Source organism: Oncorhynchus mykiss, chromosome 26 (assembly GCF_057628025.1).
Source record: "Oncorhynchus mykiss isolate SJ-2025 chromosome 26, ASM5762802v1, whole genome shotgun sequence".
NCBI classification, from domain to species: Eukaryota; Metazoa; Chordata; class Actinopteri; order Salmoniformes; family Salmonidae; genus Oncorhynchus; species Oncorhynchus mykiss.
Genome location: NC_143047.1, coordinates 24347644 through 24365983, shown reverse-complemented (window position 1 = coordinate 24365983; position 18340 = coordinate 24347644). Strand labels below are relative to the sequence as shown.

The 18340-nt window shown below is 47.4% G+C and overlaps 1 protein-coding gene across 38 annotated transcripts in view; it reads right to left on the bottom strand.

Annotated features, from left to right (window-relative positions):
- LOC110506673 (pleckstrin homology domain-containing family A member 7) overlaps positions 1-18340 on the bottom strand; it is a 146606-nt gene that overhangs the window by 24892 nt on the left and 103374 nt on the right. For 27 of the 38 annotated variants that reach the window (XM_090222507.1, XM_090222510.1, XM_090222508.1 and 24 more), the window contains 4 exons: positions 15979-16154; positions 6072-6521; positions 4995-5541; positions 2955-3038 (listed from right to left, as the gene is read on the bottom strand). In XM_090222507.1, the coding sequence (XP_090078633.1) occupies positions 2955-3038; positions 4995-5541; positions 6072-6521; positions 15979-16154 (1257 nt within the window). Of the gene's footprint in view, positions 1-2478; positions 2599-2954; positions 3039-4994; positions 5542-6071; positions 6522-15978; positions 16155-16684; positions 16766-18340 lie in introns of those variants that run through there. The other 11 variants (XM_090222504.1, XM_090222505.1, XM_090222490.1 and 8 more) reach the window with 3 other exon arrangements.

Genomic DNA, 18340 nt, shown 5'->3' with positions numbered 1-18340 from the left:
TGCAGGTCTGAGAACAGAGCAGTGCACTGTGTTTGGAGAGACTGAGCAGGGTTGTCATTGAGCACCTTTACAGCTTCACTGTGGTTGTGCAGGTCTGAGAACAGAGCAGTGCACTGTGTTTGGAGAGACTGAGCAGGGTTGTCATTGAGCACTTTTACAGCTTCACTGTGGTTGTGCAGGTCTGAGAACAGAGCAGTGCACTGTGTTTGGAGAGACTGAGCAGGGTTGTCATTGAGCACCTTTACAGCTTCACTGTGGTTGTGCAGGTCTGAGAACAGAGCAGTGCACTGTGTTTGGAGAGACTGAGCAGGGTTGTCATTGAGCACCTTTACAGCTTCACTGTGGTTGTGCAGGTCTGAGAACAGAGCAGTGCACTGTGTTTGGAGAGACTGAGCAGGGTTGTCATTGAGCACCTTTACAGCTTCACTGTGGTTGTGCAGGTCTGAGAACAGAGCAGTGCACTGTGTTTGGAGAGACTGAGCAGGGTTGTCATTGAGCACCTTTACAGCTTCACTGTGGTTGTGCAGGTCTGAGAACAGAGCAGTGCACTGTGTTTGGAGAGACTGAGCAGGGTTGTCATTGAGCACCTTTACAGCTTCACTGTGGTTGTGCAGGTCTGAGAACAGAGCAGTGCACTGTGTTTGGAGAGACTGAGCAGGGTTGTCATTGAGCACCTTTACAGCTTCACTGTGGTTATGCAGGTCTGAGAACAGAGCAGTGCACTGTGTTTGGAGAGACTGAGCAGGGTTGTCATTGAGCACATTTACAGCTTCACTGTGGTTATGCAGGTCTGAGAACAGAGCAGTGCACTGTGTTTGGAGAGACTGAGCAGGGTTGTCATTGAGCACCTTTACAGCTTCACTGTGGTTGTGCAGGTCTGAGAACAGAGCAGTGCACTGTGTTTGGAGAGACTGAGCAGGGTTGTCATTGAGCACCTTTACAGCTTCACTGTGGTTGTGCAGGTCTGAGAACAGAGCAGTGCACTGTGTTTGGAGAGACTGAGCAGGGTTGTCATTGAGCACCTTTACAGCTTCACTGTGGTTGTGCAGGTCTAAGAACAGAGCAGTGCACTGTGTTTGGAGAGACTGAGCAGGGTTGTCATTGAGCACCTTTACAGCTTCACTGTGGTTGTGCAGGTCTGAGAACAGAGCAGTGCACTGTGTTTGGAGAGACTGAGCAGGGTTGTCATTGAGCACCTTTACAGCTTCTCTGTGGTTGTGCAGGTCTGAGAACAGAGCAGTGCACTGTGTTTGGAGAGACTGAGCAGGGTTGTCATTGAGCACCTTTACAGCTTCACTGTGGTTGTGCAGGTCTGAGAACAGAGCAGTGCACTGTGTTTGGAGAGACTGAGCAGGGTTGTCATTGAGCACCTTTACAGCTTCACTGTGGTTGTGCAGGTCTGAGAACAGAGCAGTGCACTGTGTTTGGAGAGACTGAGCAGGGTTGTCATTGAGCACCTTTACAGCTTCACTGTGGTTGTGCAGGTCTGAGAACAGAGCAGTGCACTGTGTTTGGAGAGACTGAGCAGGGTTGTCATTGAGCACCTTTACAGCTTCTCTGTGGTTGTGCAGGTCTGAGAACAGAGCAGTGCACTGTGTTTGGACTGGCTCTTCTAGGGCAGGGGTCGGCAACAGGCATCTTTTTTATTGGATAGATTTTTTGGTCAAAAAAGAGACTGTAAAATCACCAGGAATTCAGTTCAATTTAGGAAATCTGTTCTCAAGTATTCCCACAAATAAAATAAAAAGAGACGTGATCATGACTCTGTGTAATCAAGGTATTACTTCAAATAGAATACAATTTTCAGTGTACAAATTATTATAATTAAGTTCCAGCCCCCCTGAATCTAGTTGCCTACCCCTGCTCTAGGGAGACACACTCCTGAGCCAGCCTGTATACCCAGGATCACTTTACACTAATAGGAGTGACCTCTCAGATACACACAGTTCAACACAACCAGGACTTCGAGGGGAAATGTGTAAGAAAAGTCAAAAATACATTTCTCATTGTACTTATCCAGGTTTGCAAAGACCTCAAACAGAAGATAAGGCTACAGTATATGTATGTGAAGACAGGCACGGTGCATAGTCAACAAGCAACATGCTTGATATGAAGCTTGGGAGCAACATGATGTTTGTTTTTTAACAAATCAAATGAAACACGTCTCTATAAGGCTCAACGGAGTGCTACATTATGCCGACAGATGAGTGAGGCCGTCCATTCAAACACAACACAGGCTGGTGTATCTATAGCTGCAGACAGTCCATGCTAACAGGGGAGCACCTAAGCCACTAGTACAACAAGACACGACCAACACACCACACAGTCCAATGAATGATGGAGCTGGGACCAAAACACTAGCAGAGACACAGACTGCGGGTGATGGGGATTTGTCTGGGGGCTGGGGATCCACGATTCATTGGAGTGGGGCTGCAGAGCAGGGCGGCTGCAGGGGTTGAGGATACGAGGGGGCCTGACCTGCAGGCTGGGGCCTAGGAAGCCGTTGTGATGTAGGTGGTGGAGGGCGTCACCGTGGACACCAGCCATCTTGGCCTGGTGACTCCTGAGCTGAATGAGCAGCAGGGTCAACTCCTCCGGCTGCAGTAGGGTCAGGCCCAGGCCAGGGAGAGGAAGAGAGGGAGGGACAGAGAGAGAGCACTTCAACACCTGGCCACCAGGGCAGCAGCAGTGAGGGCTCAGCTCTTCAGGCCCCAGAGAGCTGTGGGCCTAAGCATCCTACCACAATACATGCTCCTCTCTCCCCGCCACCCACACAAGGCCCTTCAGAGCAGAACAGCACTGAATCCACCAGCTGAAAATGGTGCTGCTTTCTGACTGAAATGTATTACATCGAAGTTCCCTTCAGCATTAATCTTTAATAGTCCTAATATAAAGCAGATAATAGTTTAAACTGGGTGTGTGATGAAGATAAATGAACAAGACAGAAGCTGTACCGTTTTCCCATGCAAGCTTGGTGCGCTGACTGTGTGTGTGATGTAGCCCATGGCTGGCATTGACCGTCTCTCTAGCTGACTAGTCTGTGGGAAAACAAAGACATCAACAAGTTATTAGGCTACATATTCCATTTCACAGATCAAACAGAATGGCAAATCATAAATGAACATTTACAAGGATGAATATGCCTGCAATGTGGTTCAGATCGTTCCTGGCTTTCTGTCCCCGCTACTGGGCATTCTGATATGTAACACCCCAAACTTAAAGGGAAAGCCTACAACTTTACAAACTCATTTGTGCACACAGCAGATTTTTTCTTCTATCCATGTATTTATTTCCATCCTTCCTCCTCTTATTTGAAATAAAGCCCCCAGTTTAAGTTGCTACAGGGTTTGGATGGTTTGACATTTTTGCTTAACACACAGAATTCCTTGGCTAGGCCCTTCACAGAACCTTAAAAGGACACAAACAACAAGAGATTGAATTAACTACACATAAATTATCCCCAACCTGCCTTCTTAAAATAACATTTGTTTGCTATCAGCGAGAGAAGCACTGTGAGCCATTCCCTCAGAGATTCCCAAGCCAATCCTTTTTTGCTGTATAATAGGTTTTTAATTTAAATGTAAGATCAGAAGAAAGAGACTGTTGCTGATGGTTGAGATACAGTGGAGATGTTTACAGGGTGCTGAGAGGCCCTGGGCAAATTTAATTAGCCGCTAATAACACACACACACACACACACACACACACACACACTTGTGTGTTATTCCATAGAGGTACATGGAACACAGCCCTGAAATACACACTCAAGCCAAAAAGACATCACCAGTCTAAAAGATGCTGGATCCACCAAAACAAAGTTCATCTGCAGACTAAATGTAGTACCCATAAACCATTGCTTTCTTGGATGGTCTCACACACACACACACTGTGGCTCATTAAAAAAAGACTTCTCCTCTTTGAGTGTTTCTGATTATTCTGTGAGCGAGCGGAGCGGCAGTGTTCTATTTAAGACACATAATTAGTGACTTGGCGTTACGGGTGAATGATGAGGAAACAGAGGCTGGGACATTCTGTTTACTTGGTGTGAGGACGGGTGGGCTTGCGATGAGGGCTGCGTGGAGGCTGGTGTGGTGCAGCCTTGTAAAGACAGCCTCACATGTGGGGGGTGTGGCAGTCGGCAGGGAGACAGCACAGGGTGCGGATGGCGCAGGACAGTGCCTTGTCACAGGGGGTCACACACTTGCACACACACGGCCACACAGGTTGGTGTGTGTCTGAGCCCGGAGACTGGGCCAGGCCGGGATGGGAGGAATGGGCGATGGGGAGGCTCCCACTCACACGGCCACACAGGTTGGTGTGTGTCTGAGCCCGGAGACTGGGCCAGGCCGGGATTGGAGGAATGGGCGATGCTCCCACTCACACGGCCACACAGGCTGGTGTGTGTCTGAGCCCGGAGACTGGGCCAGGCCGGGATGGGAGGAATGGGCGATGGGGGAGGCTCCCACTCACACGGCCACACAGGCTGGTGTGTGTCTGAGCCCGGAGACTGGGCTGGGCCGGGATGGGAGGAATGGGCGATGGGGGAGGCTCCCACTCACACGGCCACACAGGCTGGTGTGTGTCTGAGCCCGGAGACTGGGCTGGGCCGGGATGGGAGGAATGGGCGATGGGGGAGGCTCCCACTCACACACACACCCTACCACCTGTGTAGAGGGCCTGGGTGTGGACTGTGTGAATCCTTCGGAGCTTGTGACCGGCATCAAAGTGAAGATGCCGGGAAATTACAGCAGGGCTACTTCTCATGCTCATCTTCCCATGGTTGGCCCTTTCTCTAACGGTTAATGTGTCAAAGTTATTATTCCTCTAAGACAGAGATGAATTGGAAATTCACTACAAACAAAATGACCTCTCACAGTAACTGTGAGAATTAAACCCTTTTATGAAAGATGAACGTTCCTTAGCTGTGAAACATTTAGTCTTGTGCCAGTCCCAGGCTGGTAAACCCTTTAAACCCCAGTGAGTCAGAGTCCTACCTTAGAAAGCTGAGAAAACACCCGTCTAGGAGAACTGGAGCCGGTGGGCGACTCCCCAGGTGGCACCTCATCCAGCGGCCTGACCGTCACCCTGTCTGAGGGGGTGTGTGGCCTGTGGGGGGACAGTGGTTTGAAGGTGGGGACAGATGGGGGGACTTCACAGGGGGAAGGGGGCACAGAGATGGAGCGAGGCATCTCCACAGTGACCCTGAAGGAGGCTGTGTCCAGAAAGTCTGGCCCGGTGTAGATGGGCGCCGTGGGGCTGCCGTGGCGGAACTGCTGGCGCTGCTGCCACTCATACAGCTGCCATACCATGCCCTCCTTGGTGGCCATGCGCTCATCGGTGGACATGCGGAAGTGGCTGAGCCGGTCGTGGGCGTATTTGTAGTCGCTGGGCAGGTTGCGGGGCGCCGAAGGGGAGCTCCCACCTGACGGGAGTCTGGGGGTCTTTGGCAATGTCTGGCAGGCCTTTACTTCCACGGCCTTAGGCTGCAGGGGAGGCGTCCGCCGAGGGAGGGGGAGGGCGTACTCAGTAGTAGGTGTGTTGCTAAGGTTAGGAAACAGGGATAGAGCCTTTTACAAACTGGTCAGTCTACTTATTTCACCAGGTACATAAATGAGCATCAATATGGAGTTGAAACTAAAGTGCATTTTAAGTAAAGTATCAAAAGCCATTCAGGCATGACCACTTTATTCCAACAAACATTACAGTGAAAAAGCAGTTCAGAGCTGAGACATTCACAATCACCACCAGGGGGAGACATTTATAAAAAGTTTGTTATAAACAGTGTGTCAATTGAATGGTTGATATTGGAGGCTGCTAAGGGGAGAACGGCTCATAATAATTTCCGGAACAGAAAAATGGCATCAAACACATGGAAATCATGTGCTTGATGTATTTGATACCATTCCACCTACTCAGCTCCCACCATTACAGCGAACCCGTTCTCCATAATTAAGGTGCCATCAACCTCCTATGATGGTTAGGGTTATCATCACTGAAGCTAAGGATAAGGTTAAGATTATGCTCAGGATAAGAGTAAAGATTAAATGAGTAATGTAGGTCTTCTGACTGACCTCTTGGGATCTCCCTTCTGTACATTGACCCAGTGCTCCACCTGAGCCAGAGCAGTCTTCCTCTGCACCTGCTTCTCTGTGGCTGTCCGTGGGACAAAGCCCCTCTTATACACAACGTTCCCATTCTGCTCAGGGGGCAGCGTGGCGAGGACTGTGTGGGCCTGGCCATTCCTGGGGTGTGAGGGGCCAGGGAGAGTGTCTGGGGAGAGCCTGTCCACCTCTACCTCCGTGGCTGGATGGCTGAGCTTTCTAGGAGCCTCCAACACGTACCTCTCCTCGTCCCCCTGGCTCAGTCGGATCTCCCCCTCCGGAGGCTCCTCTCTCTCGGGCCGCTGGAGGCTCCCTGAACGCGACTGGGAGGGGCTCTTACTGGTGTTGTTGTTGTTAACGTGGTTGGTCTGTGGTACTGCCTGCTGCACTGACATTTCTGGTCTCTCTGTGACTGCCTCTCTGTGAGGGGTGAGAGGCGATAGAGGTCAACAGGGATACTGGACTATGACAGAGACACTTTACAGTTACCTAGGCTAAAGACAATGGCCAAACCTGGCATTTATATCACACCAACCCCTGGACCTTAGAAACAACTGACATGATTAATCAGCTCAGTGTGACATGGTTAGTGACAAGCTAATATACTGAACAAAAATATAAACGCAACATGCAACAATTCAACAATTTTACTGAGTTACAGTTCATATAAGGAAATCAGTCAGTTGAAATGAATGAATGAATTTTCTATGGATTTCACATGACTGGGAAGGGGAGCGGCCATGGGTGGGCCTAGAGGCAGTTTATGGTAGAGAAATTAACATAACATTCTCTGGCAACAGCTCTGGTGGACATTCCTGCAGTCAGCATGCCAATTGCACGCTCCCTCAAAACTTGAGACATGTCTCATTGTGTTGTGTGACAAAACTGCACATTTTAGAGTGGCTTCTATTGTCCCCAGCACAAGTTGCACCTGTGTAATGATCATGCTGTTTAATCAGTTTATTGATATGCCACACCTGTCAGGTGTATGGATTATCTTGGCAAAACAGAAATTCTCACTAACAGGGATGTAAACAAATTTGTGCACAAAATTTGAGAGAAATAAGCTTTTTCGAACATTTCTGTAATCTTTTATTTCAGCTCATGAAACATGGGACCAATACTTTACATGTTGCATTTATATTTTTGTTCAGTATATATTCCCTGAATGCAAGTCAAGGACTTAGTGACCTATAGTAATGCATTAAATATTTAAGTTCTGTGTCTTAAAACAAAATATTAATGCTATTCATTCCTCCTCTCCCTCGGATATTAATACAGTAGACTACATTATGGTAAAGTACATGGACACCTCCATTAACCTGAGTTGACTGACTCTCAATGCTATTTCCCACCTGAGTGATACTAGTGAAAGCATTCAAATGTCCATTAGTCGCTCTTGCTGCTGGTGAGTCTCTGATCCACCACTACGCAGACGACACCATTCTGTATACTCCTGGCCCTTCTTTGGACACTATGTTAACAACCCTCCAGACGAGCTTCAATGCCATACAACTCTCCTTCCGTGGTCTCCAACTGCTCTTAAATGCAAGTAAAACTAAATGCATGCTCTTCAACCGATCGCTGCCTGCACCTGCCCGCCCGCCCGGCATCACTACTCTGGACGGTTCTGACTTAGAATATGTGGACAACTACAAATACCTAGGTGTCTGGTTAGACTAAACTCTCCTTCTAGACTCACATAAAACATATCCAATCCAAAGTTAAATCTAGAATTGGCTTCCTATTTTGCAACAAAGCATCCTTCACCCAGGCTGCCAAACATCCCCTCGTAGAACTGACCATCTTACCGATCCTCAACTTCGGCGATGCCATTTACAAAATAGCCTCCAACACCCAACTCAACAAATTGGATGCAGTCTATCACAGTGCCATCCGTTTTGTCACCAAAGCCCCATATACTACCCACCACTGCGACCTGTACGCTCTCGTTGGCTGGCCCTCGCTTCATACTCATCGCCAAACCCACTGGCTCCAGGTCATCTACAAGACCCTGCTAGGAAAAGTCCCGCCTTATCTCTGCTCGCTAGTCACCATAGCAGCACCCACCCGTAGCACGCGTTCCAGCAGGTATATCTCACTTGTCACCCCAAAAGCCAATTCCTCCTTTGGCTGCCTCTCCTTCCAGTTCTCTGCTGCCATTGACTGGAACGAACTACAAACATCTCTGAAACTGGAAACACGTATCTCCCTCACAAATCACTGCACCTGTACATAGCCCAAACAACTACCCCTTCCCGTACTGTATTTATTTATTTATTTAGCTCCTTTGCACCCCAGCATTTCTACTTTGCACACTCATCTACTGTCAAATCTACCATTCCAGTGTTTTAATTGCTATATTGTATTTACTTAGCCACCATGGCCTATTTATTGCCTTTACCTCCCTTATCTCACCTCATTTGCTCACATTGTATATAGACTTATTTTTATACTGTATTATTGACTGTATGTTTGTTTTACTCCACGTGTAACTCTGTTGTTGTATGTGTCGAACTGCGTTGCTTTATCTTGGCCAGGTCGCAGTTGTAAATGACAACTTGTTCTCAACTTGCCTACCTGGTTAAATAAAGGTTAAATAAAAAATAACATTTAAATTCATTACTGAGTTCCTCCAAAGAGGGAAGGGAGACTACAGGGAGGGGTTTTCAATATGTTTTTAACACCCACATATTTTCATGGAGATGGGAGTGTAACTAAGTGAGGCTCTTTGAATCGGAGGCAGGCTGGGTTCCCCTTGAGAGTCCAAATGACAGCCATTTTGTCTTTAAACAAATAGCTTGGGGAAGCCTCTTCATCCATGACTCTGTTTAATAGCTCTAGTGATCATTAATTTGTCCCAGAGATTAATGTATGAGAGACTCTCCCTCTGCAGGGAGTCATTCATCTGAGATATAATTTATCTGATTCCCAGACCAACACTATACACATACAAATCACACATTTTTTAGATTACAAATATTGACAGGGCAGGTCCTCAATGGACAGTTTTTAACTCAGTTTCAAAGTTCTGAGCATATTCAGACATACAGTACCAGTCAAAAGTTTGGACACACCTACTCATTCAAGGCTTTTTCTTTATTTTGACTATTTTCTACATTGTATAATAATAGTGAAGACATCAAAACTATGAAATAACACATGTGGAACCATGAAGTAACCAAAAAAGTGTTAAACAAATCAAATTTGAGATTCTTCAAAGTAGCCACCCGCATTCTCTCAACCAGCTTCATAAGGTAGTCACCTGGAATGCATTTCAATTAACAGGTGTGCCTTCTTAAAAGTTAATTTGTGGAATTTCGTTCCTTCTTAATGCGTTTGAGCCAATCAGTTGTGTTGTGACAAGGTGGGGTGGTATACAGAAGATGGCGCCCTATTGGTAAAAGACCAAGTCCATATTATGGCAAGAACAGCTCAAATCAGCAAAGAGAAACGACAGTCCATCATTACTTTAAGACATGAAGGTTAGACAATCTGGAAAATGTCAGAAATTCTGAAATTGCAGCCCCAATAAATGCTTCAGAGTTCAAGTAACAGTCACATCTCAACATCAACTGCTCAGAGGAGACTGTGTGAATCAGGCCTTCATGGTCAAATTACTGCAAAGAAACCACTACTAAAAGACACCAATAAGAAGAATAGACTTGCTTGGGCCAAGAAACACGAGCAATGGACAACCGCCGGGTCTTTGTGACGCAGAGTAGGTGAACGGATTGTCTCCACATGTGTAGTTCCCACCATGAAGCATGGAGGAGGTGTGATGGTGCATTGCTGGTGACACTGTCTGTGATTTATTTAGAATTTGAGGCACACTTAATCAGCATGGCTACCACAGCATTCTGCAGCGATACCCCATCCCATCTGTTTTGTGCTTAGTGGGACTATCAATTGTTTTTTCAATAGGACAATGACCCAAAACACACCTCCAGGCTGTGTAAGGGCTATTTGACCAAGAAGGAGAGTGATGGAGTGCTGCATCAGATTACCGACCTCAACCCAATTGAGATGGTTTGGGATGGGTTGAACCGCAGAGTGAAGGAAAAGCAGCTCAGCATATGTGGGAACTCCTTCAAGACTGTTGGAAAAGCATTTCAGGTGAAGCTGGTTGAGAGCATGCCAAGAGTGTGTAAAGCTGTCATCAAGTCAAAGGGTGGCTACTTAGAAGAATCTGTTTAACACTTTTTTGGTTAACACATGATTTGTTATGGGTTATTTCATAGTTTTGATGTAAACAACCACCCTTGAATGAGTAGGTGTGTATAAACTTTTGACTGGTACTGTAAACAAGTGTTAGCTAATGTTCTACTGAAATTCCAAGTTCTAGCTTGCTGTCTAATCTGTCTACATGAGAATGCTGACATCCTGATAACATTATAATGTAGCACTAGCAGTAGATTCAGACAATTATTTTCAGGAGAAATCGCTTCCTTTGGAGCTGCTAATGAGCACTGAGCAGTGTTGGCCACTAGATGGTACTGTTTCACAAAACATCTGATCCAATTTTCCCTCTCAGCTGTAGCATGCCAGTCCAGATCAGCCACATCATGTATGTACACTGTATACTTACTTTCTTCTACACCACAAGCTTCTCACCAAACCGTAACCCGTTTAGCCAAACCATAACTTTTTCTCCTTTTAATTGAAACAGCTATTCTTTATTCCCTATATAGTGCACTACTTTTGACCAGGGTCCACGAGGATCTAATCAGTAGTGCACTATATAGGGAATAGGGTGCCATTTAGGACACAATTGTGTTTGTGCCCTGTGATGGAGTAAAGGGAGGAACCGTGTCTGTGCCCTGTGATGGAGTAGAGGGAGGAACCGTGTCTGTGCCCTGTGATGGAGTAAAGGGAGGAACCGTGTCTGTGCCCTGTGATGGAGTAGAGGGAGGAACCGTGTCTGTGCCCTGTGATGGAGTAGAGGGAGGAACCGTGTCTGTGCCCTGTGATGGAGTAAAGGGAGGAACCGTGCCTGTGCCCTGTGATGGAGTAGAGGGAGGAACCATGCCTGTGCCCTGTGATGGAGTAGAGGGAGGAACCGTGTCTGTGCCCAGTGATGGAGTAGAGGGAGGAACCGTGTCTGTGCCCTGTGATGGAGTAGAGGGAGGAACCGTGTCTGTGCCCTGTGATGGAGTAGAGGGAGGAACCGTGTCTGTGCCCTGTGATGGAGTAGAGGGAGGAACCGTGTCTGTGCCCTGTGATGGAGTAGAGGGAGGAACCGTGTCTGTGCCCTGTGATGGAGTAGAGGGAGGAACCGTGTCTGTGCCCTGTGATGGAGTAGAGGGAGGAACCGTGTCTGTGCCCTGTGATGGAGTAGAGGGAGGAACCGTGTCTGTGCCCTGTGATGGAGTAAAGGGAGGAACCGTGTCTGTGTCCTGTGATGGGGTAGAGGGAGGAACCGTGTCTGTGCCCTGTGATGGAGTAGAGGGAGGAACCGTGTCTGTGCCCTGTGATGGAGTAGAGGGAGGAACCGTGTCTGTGCCCTGTGATGGAGTAGAGGAAGGAACCGTGTCTGTGCCCTGTGATGGAGTAAAGGGAGGAACCGTGTCTGTGCCCTGTGATGGAGTAGAGGGAGGAACCGTGTCTGTGCCCTGTGATGGAGTAGAGGGAGGAACCGTGTCTGTGCCCTGTGATGGAGTAGAGGGAGGAACCGTGTCTGTGCCCTGTGATGGAGTAGAGGGAGGAACCGTGTCTGTGCCCTGTGATGGAGTAGAGGGAGGAACCGTGTCTGTGCCCTGTGATGGAGTATAGGGAGGAACCGTGTCTGTGCCCTGTGATGGAGTAGAGGGATGAACCGTGTCTGTGCCCTGTGATGGAGTAGAGGGAGGAACCGTGTCTGTGCCCTGTGATGGAGTAGAGGGAGGAACCGTGTCTGTGCCCTGTGATGGAGTAGAGGGAGGAACCGTGTCTGTGCCCTGTGATGGAGTAAAGGGAGGAACCGTGTCTGTGCCCTGTGATGGAGTAGAGGGAGGAACCGTGTCTGTGCCCTGTGATGGAGTAGAGGGAGGAACCGTGTCTGTGCCCTGTGATGGAGTAGAGGGAGGAACCGTGTCTGTGCCCTGTGATGGAGTAGAGGGAGGAACCGTGTCTGTGCCCTGTGATGGAGTAGAGGGAGGAACCGTGTCTGTGCCCTGTGATGGAGTAGAGGGAGGAACCGTGTCTGTGCCCTGTGATGGAGTAAAGGGAGGAACCGTGTCTGTGCCCTGTGATGGAGTAGAGGGAGGAACCGTGTCTGTGCCCTGTGATGGAGTAGAGGGAGGAACCGTGTCTGTGCCCTGTGATGGAGTAGAGGGAGGAACCGTGTCTGTGCCCTGTGATGGATTAGAGGGAGGAACCGTGTCTGTGCCCTGTGACTGGCCCATGCTCAGCTGGCAGCAGGAGCAGGATGGAGCACTCATCCATACAGCAGCCAGCTGTAGAACTCAACATCCCATCATCCCACAGCACAGGAGAGTAGACACTATCAGAGCAGTGCTACGCCTGTCCTGCCATGGATGACTGCTCACTGAGTCCCAGGCAAGCAGGCCAAGCTAAACCATGCCAAAACCATGCCAAGCCAGGCCAGGCCAGGCACACTCCCATCTATAACCCCAACAGTTAGGCAATTTGCTAATGTTTCTAAAGGCACATGATCAAGATCAGATTGGGGAAAATGTGCTTTGCTTTTGTGCTGAGAAGGTGATAGGAAGAGAGAGGGAGGCAGAGGTCTACTGGGAGAGGTACTGGTGGATCCCTGTTTGGACTAGGAGTCATTGGGTTTACTGGGGACTATTGGGGATAACTACAGAGGAGACTATTGGGGATAACTACAGAGGAGGCCATATGGGACACTACAGAGGAGACTATTGGGGATAACTACAGAGGAGACTTTTGGGGATAACTACAGAGGAGACTATTGGGGATAACCACAGAGGAGACTATTGGGGATAACTACAGAGGAGACGATTGGGGATAACTACAGAGGAGACTATTTGGGACACTACAGAGGAGACTATTGGGGACACTACAGAGGAGACTATTTGGGACACTACAGAGGAGACTATTGGGGACACTACAGAGGAGACTATTGGGGATAACTTCAGAGGAGACTATTGGGGATAACTACAGAGGAGACTATTGGGGACACTACAGAGGAGACTATTGGGGATAACTAGAGGGGATGATTGGGGACACTACAGAGGGAATTATTGGGGACACTACAGAGGGAATTATTGGGGACACTACAGAGGAGACTATTGGGGATAACTAGAGGGGATTATTGGGGACACTACAGAGGGAATTATTGAGGACACTACAGAGGAGACTATTGGGGATAACTACAGAGGAGACCATATGGGACACTACAGAGGAGACTATTGGGGATAACTACAGAGGAGACTATTGGGGATAACCACAGAGGATACTATTGGGGATAACCACAGAGGAGACTATTGGGGATAACTACAGAGGAGGCCATATGGGACACTACAGAGGAGACTATTGGGGATAACCACAGAGGAGACTTTTGGGGATAACTACAGAGGAGACTATTGGGGATAACCACAGAGGAGACTATTGGGGATAACTACAGAGGAGACGATTGGGGATAACTACAGAGGAGACTATTTGGGACACTACAGAGGAGACTATTTGGGACACTACAGAGGAGACTATTGGGGACACTACAGAGGAGACTATTGGGGACACTACAGAGGAGACTATTGGGGACACTACAGATGAGACTATTGGGGACACTACAGAGGAGACTATTTGGGACACTACAGAGGAGACTATTTGGGACACTACAGAGGAGGCTATTGGGGACACTACAGAGGAGACTATTGGGGACACTACAGAGGAGACTATTGGGGATATTGGGGATAACTACAGAGGAGACTATTGGGGATAACTACAGAGGAGACTATTTGGGACACTACAGAGGAGACTATAGATGAGACTCTTCTGTAGTAACCCAAATAGACTATTGGGGACACTACAAAGGAGGCTATTGGGGACACTACAGAGGAGACTATTGGGGACACTACAGAGGAGACTATTGGGGACACTACAGAGGAGACTATTGGGGACACTACAGAGGAGACTATTGGGGACACTACAGAGGAGACTATTGGGGATATTGGGGATAACTACAGAGGAGACTATTGGGGATAACTACAGAGGAGACTATTTGGGACACTACAGAGGAGACTATAGATGAGACTCTTCTGTAGTAACCCAAATAGACTATTGGGGACACTACAAAGGAGGCTATTGGGGACACTACAGAGGAGACTATTGGGGACACTACAGAGGAGACTATTGGGGACATTACAGAGGAGACTATTGGGGACACTACAGAGGAGACTATTGGGGATAACTACAGAGGAGACTATTGGGGATAACTACAGAGGAGACTATTGGGGATAACTACAGAGGAGACTATTGGGGATAACTTCAGAGGAGACTATTGGGGATAACTACAGAGGAGACTATTGGGGACACTACAGAGGAGACTATTGGGGATAATTGGGGAAACTACAGAGGGAATTATTGGGGACACTACAGAGGGAATTATTGGGGACACTACAGAGGAGACTATTTGGGACACTACAGGGGAGACTATTGGGGACACTACAGAGGAGACTATTGGGGACACTACAGAGGAGACTATTGGGAACACTACAGAGGAGACTATTGGGGACACTACAGAGGAGACTATTGGGGACACTACAGAGGAGACTATTTGGGACACTACAGAGGAGACTATTGGGGACACTACAGAGGAGACTATTTGGGACACTACAGAGGAGACTATTTGGGACACTACAAAGGAGGCTATTGGGGACACTACAGAGGAGACTATTGGGGACAATACAGAGGAGACTATTGGGGACACTACAGAGGAGACTATTTGGGACACTACAGAGGAGACTATAGATGAGACTATTTGGGTTACTACAGAAGAGACTATTGGGGATATTGGGGATAACTACAGAGGAGACTATTGGGGATAACTACAGAGGAGGCCATATGGGACACTACAGAGGAGACTATTGGGGATAACCACAGAGGAGACTTTTGGGGATAACTACAGAGGAGACTATTGGGGATAACCACAGAGGAGACTATTGGGGATAACTACAGAGGAGACGATTGGGGATAACTACAGAGGAAACTATTTGGGACACTACAGAGGAGACTATTTGGGACACTACAGAGGAGACTATTGGGGACACTACAGAGGAGACTATTGGGGACACTACAGAGGAGACTATTGGGGACACTACAGAGGAGACTATTGGGGACACTACAGATGAGACTATTTGGGACACTACAGAGGAGACTATTTGGGACACTACAGAGGAGGCTATTGGGGACACTACAGAGGAGACTATTAGGGACACTACAGAGGAGACTATTGGGGACACTACAGAGGAGACTATTGGGGACACTACAGAGGAGACTATTGGGGATAACTACAGAGGAGACTATTGGGGATAACTACAGAGGAGACTATTGGGGACACTACAGAGGAGACTATTGGGGATAACTAGAGGGGATAATTGGGGACACTACAGAGGGAATTATTGGGGACACTACAGAGGGAATTATTGGGGACACTACAGAGGAGACTATTGGGGATAACTAGAGGGGATTATTGGGGACACTACAGAGGGAATTATTGAGGACACTACAGAGGAGACTATTGGGGATAACTACAGAGGAGACCATATGGGACACTACAGAGGAGACTAATGGGGATAACTACAGAGGAGACTATTGGGGATACCTACAGAGGGGACTATTGGGGACAACTATAGAGGGGACTATTGGGGACAACTAGGAATGGCCTGCAGGGTGGAAGGGAGGGACTAACCTCTTGATGCCTTGACTCTGCATGAGAGCAGCCTGGTTCATGGCTCGGATCCAACCATTCATGTCCTCCTGGGTGTCGGCACTGAAGAAGTACGTCCTCATCCCACCGTGCTCTGCCTGCGAGCCAATCACAGAGTTCTTATTGTAAATGTAGGAGCGCATTCCTGTGTGGCTCGCCTGTGGAGAGAGAAGAGAAGAGACACATCAGAACCAAAAAAAATGGAATTTTGGGATGGGAAAGATGGGATGGAGGGGTTGAGGGGTCAAAGGGTACGTTCGACAAATGAAGAATCAGAGAGAGTAAGTTAGCATATTAGCTCACAATGGGGCTCAAAGCCATCACCAGAACTTACAAAAATAATAACAAAAACAAGAGGCACCAGCGTCTCTACACTAAAGCTGTTCATGCAACACGCCACATATGAAGAAGCATTGGTTTTAAAGTTAGACAAGTAGTCAGTTTCGTCTGTATATTTGAAGTGTTTCAAAAGTCCTAATGTACAGGAAATTCTATCATTAATACCCTTGGGCACAAACTAATTTCACACAAACTTATAGTAACTCAACATAGCGTACCCAGTTTGCCTAGCTATAGCATTGTTACGAAGCACAACCTTTCACCCATATGCACACGAGAGACATACACAGTAAAAAAAAACACAGTTAGACAAGCACAACACAAAGAGAAAACTCATAATTAGCCTTACCCTGGTCGCTGGCTGCTACAGGCTAGAGTAGATCCGTCTCTACAGTATAGTGTAATGGGCTTGCCCTCCTGTCTGGCACCTACTGTAAATCTGCCCACCCCACCACAAGGCTAATCTCCCCATCCGGCCCTGATAGGGAGCCAACGCTGCCACTGACAACCTACTGTCCAATTACAACACAGATCAGCCTTTTCCCAACACAGTTCCACCCCAAACTACTACACTGCCCAGTCCACAACTAAGACCTTTATACAGCCCTCTGCTCTCCAAACCACTCTACTGCCTTTCCCATTACAATACAACCTGTATCATCCAGTACTGCCCAGCATGCTAGTCCATGCATAGTCCCAGACCGTCATTTTGCCTGTACTTATTACACAACTCTTCAAAGTAGCACATTCCTGTACTCTGTTACAATATCCTTCCATCTATCCTAATGTATCATAACTCTGAGTCTGGGTACAGCTTTGCAGCCTCAGAATGCATCCCAAATGGCACCTGATTCCTTATATAGTGCACTGCTTTTCACCAGATCCCTATGGGCCCTTGTCAAAAGTAGTACACCATTAGGATGCCATTTGGAATTCACCCCATGTCTACCAGGATCCAACCTCCATTTTCAAACAAACAGCAATCCATTGTAAATCACTGAAAACTTCTCTTTAGCGTGCAACACGTGCATCCACCATCATGTCGTGTTTCTGTTTAGTATTGTACTGACTTGTGATCAGCTGTAGTGATCTTACTTGGCTGTGGGTTTAACAAAGCCTGTTTTGATTGCAGAGTCCTGTATTATCCAGCAGCATAGTGCCAGCGTGATCCCAACTGAATCCCCCAGAGAAAAGTGCTGAATGGACAGGCCAGAACCAGACCCATGACTAGGGTCCACATCCATACTGTTTACCACACACATCAGCAATGTGGGGATGTTTCGTGTCGGAAAAGTGACTTACTTTCCACAGTTCCTTTCACAAAAAGAGTGTGATTTTAAGGTGAGTATAAATGGACCTCTGCTATTACCCAGCCCTCTCCCCTCTTTAGCATGGAAGACTAGAAGGCTCTATTTTAAGGCTCCCTTGACATAACATTAGGTGGGTCTGGTCTTAAGTTTTCATTGGGTAATGAACCTGGGTGATTTATCTACATGCTGATCTTAACTTTAAGAACTAGAGAGCCTTTGGGGCGGGGTATCAACAGATAGACAGACATCCCACTTTAACTTCCAGGACCTATTCCACTAATAGAAACCATGCCAATGAGTCAAATAAAAACCAATCCAAAAAAAATCTACATCCGAAACATTTATTCATTTTTATTTAACCTTGACTTAACCAGGAAAGCCCATTGAGACCCAGACTCAAGGGAGACCTGACCAAGAAGGCAGCAACAATCAATACATTACAGAATTAAAATATACAACAATATAATACAATTCAACAACATGATCCAGCCTAAAAAAAAGCATTTACACTCCTCTGTAACAGAGTCTCCCATCAAAATGTTTAATTCATTCAGTGGCACTAACATACGAGGCATAAATTGTAGACTATTCCATGTAGAGGTCGGCCGATTAATCGGAATGGCCGATTAATTAGGGCCGATTTCAAGTTTTCATAACAATCGGAAATCTGTATTTTTGGGCGCCGATTTCCCTAT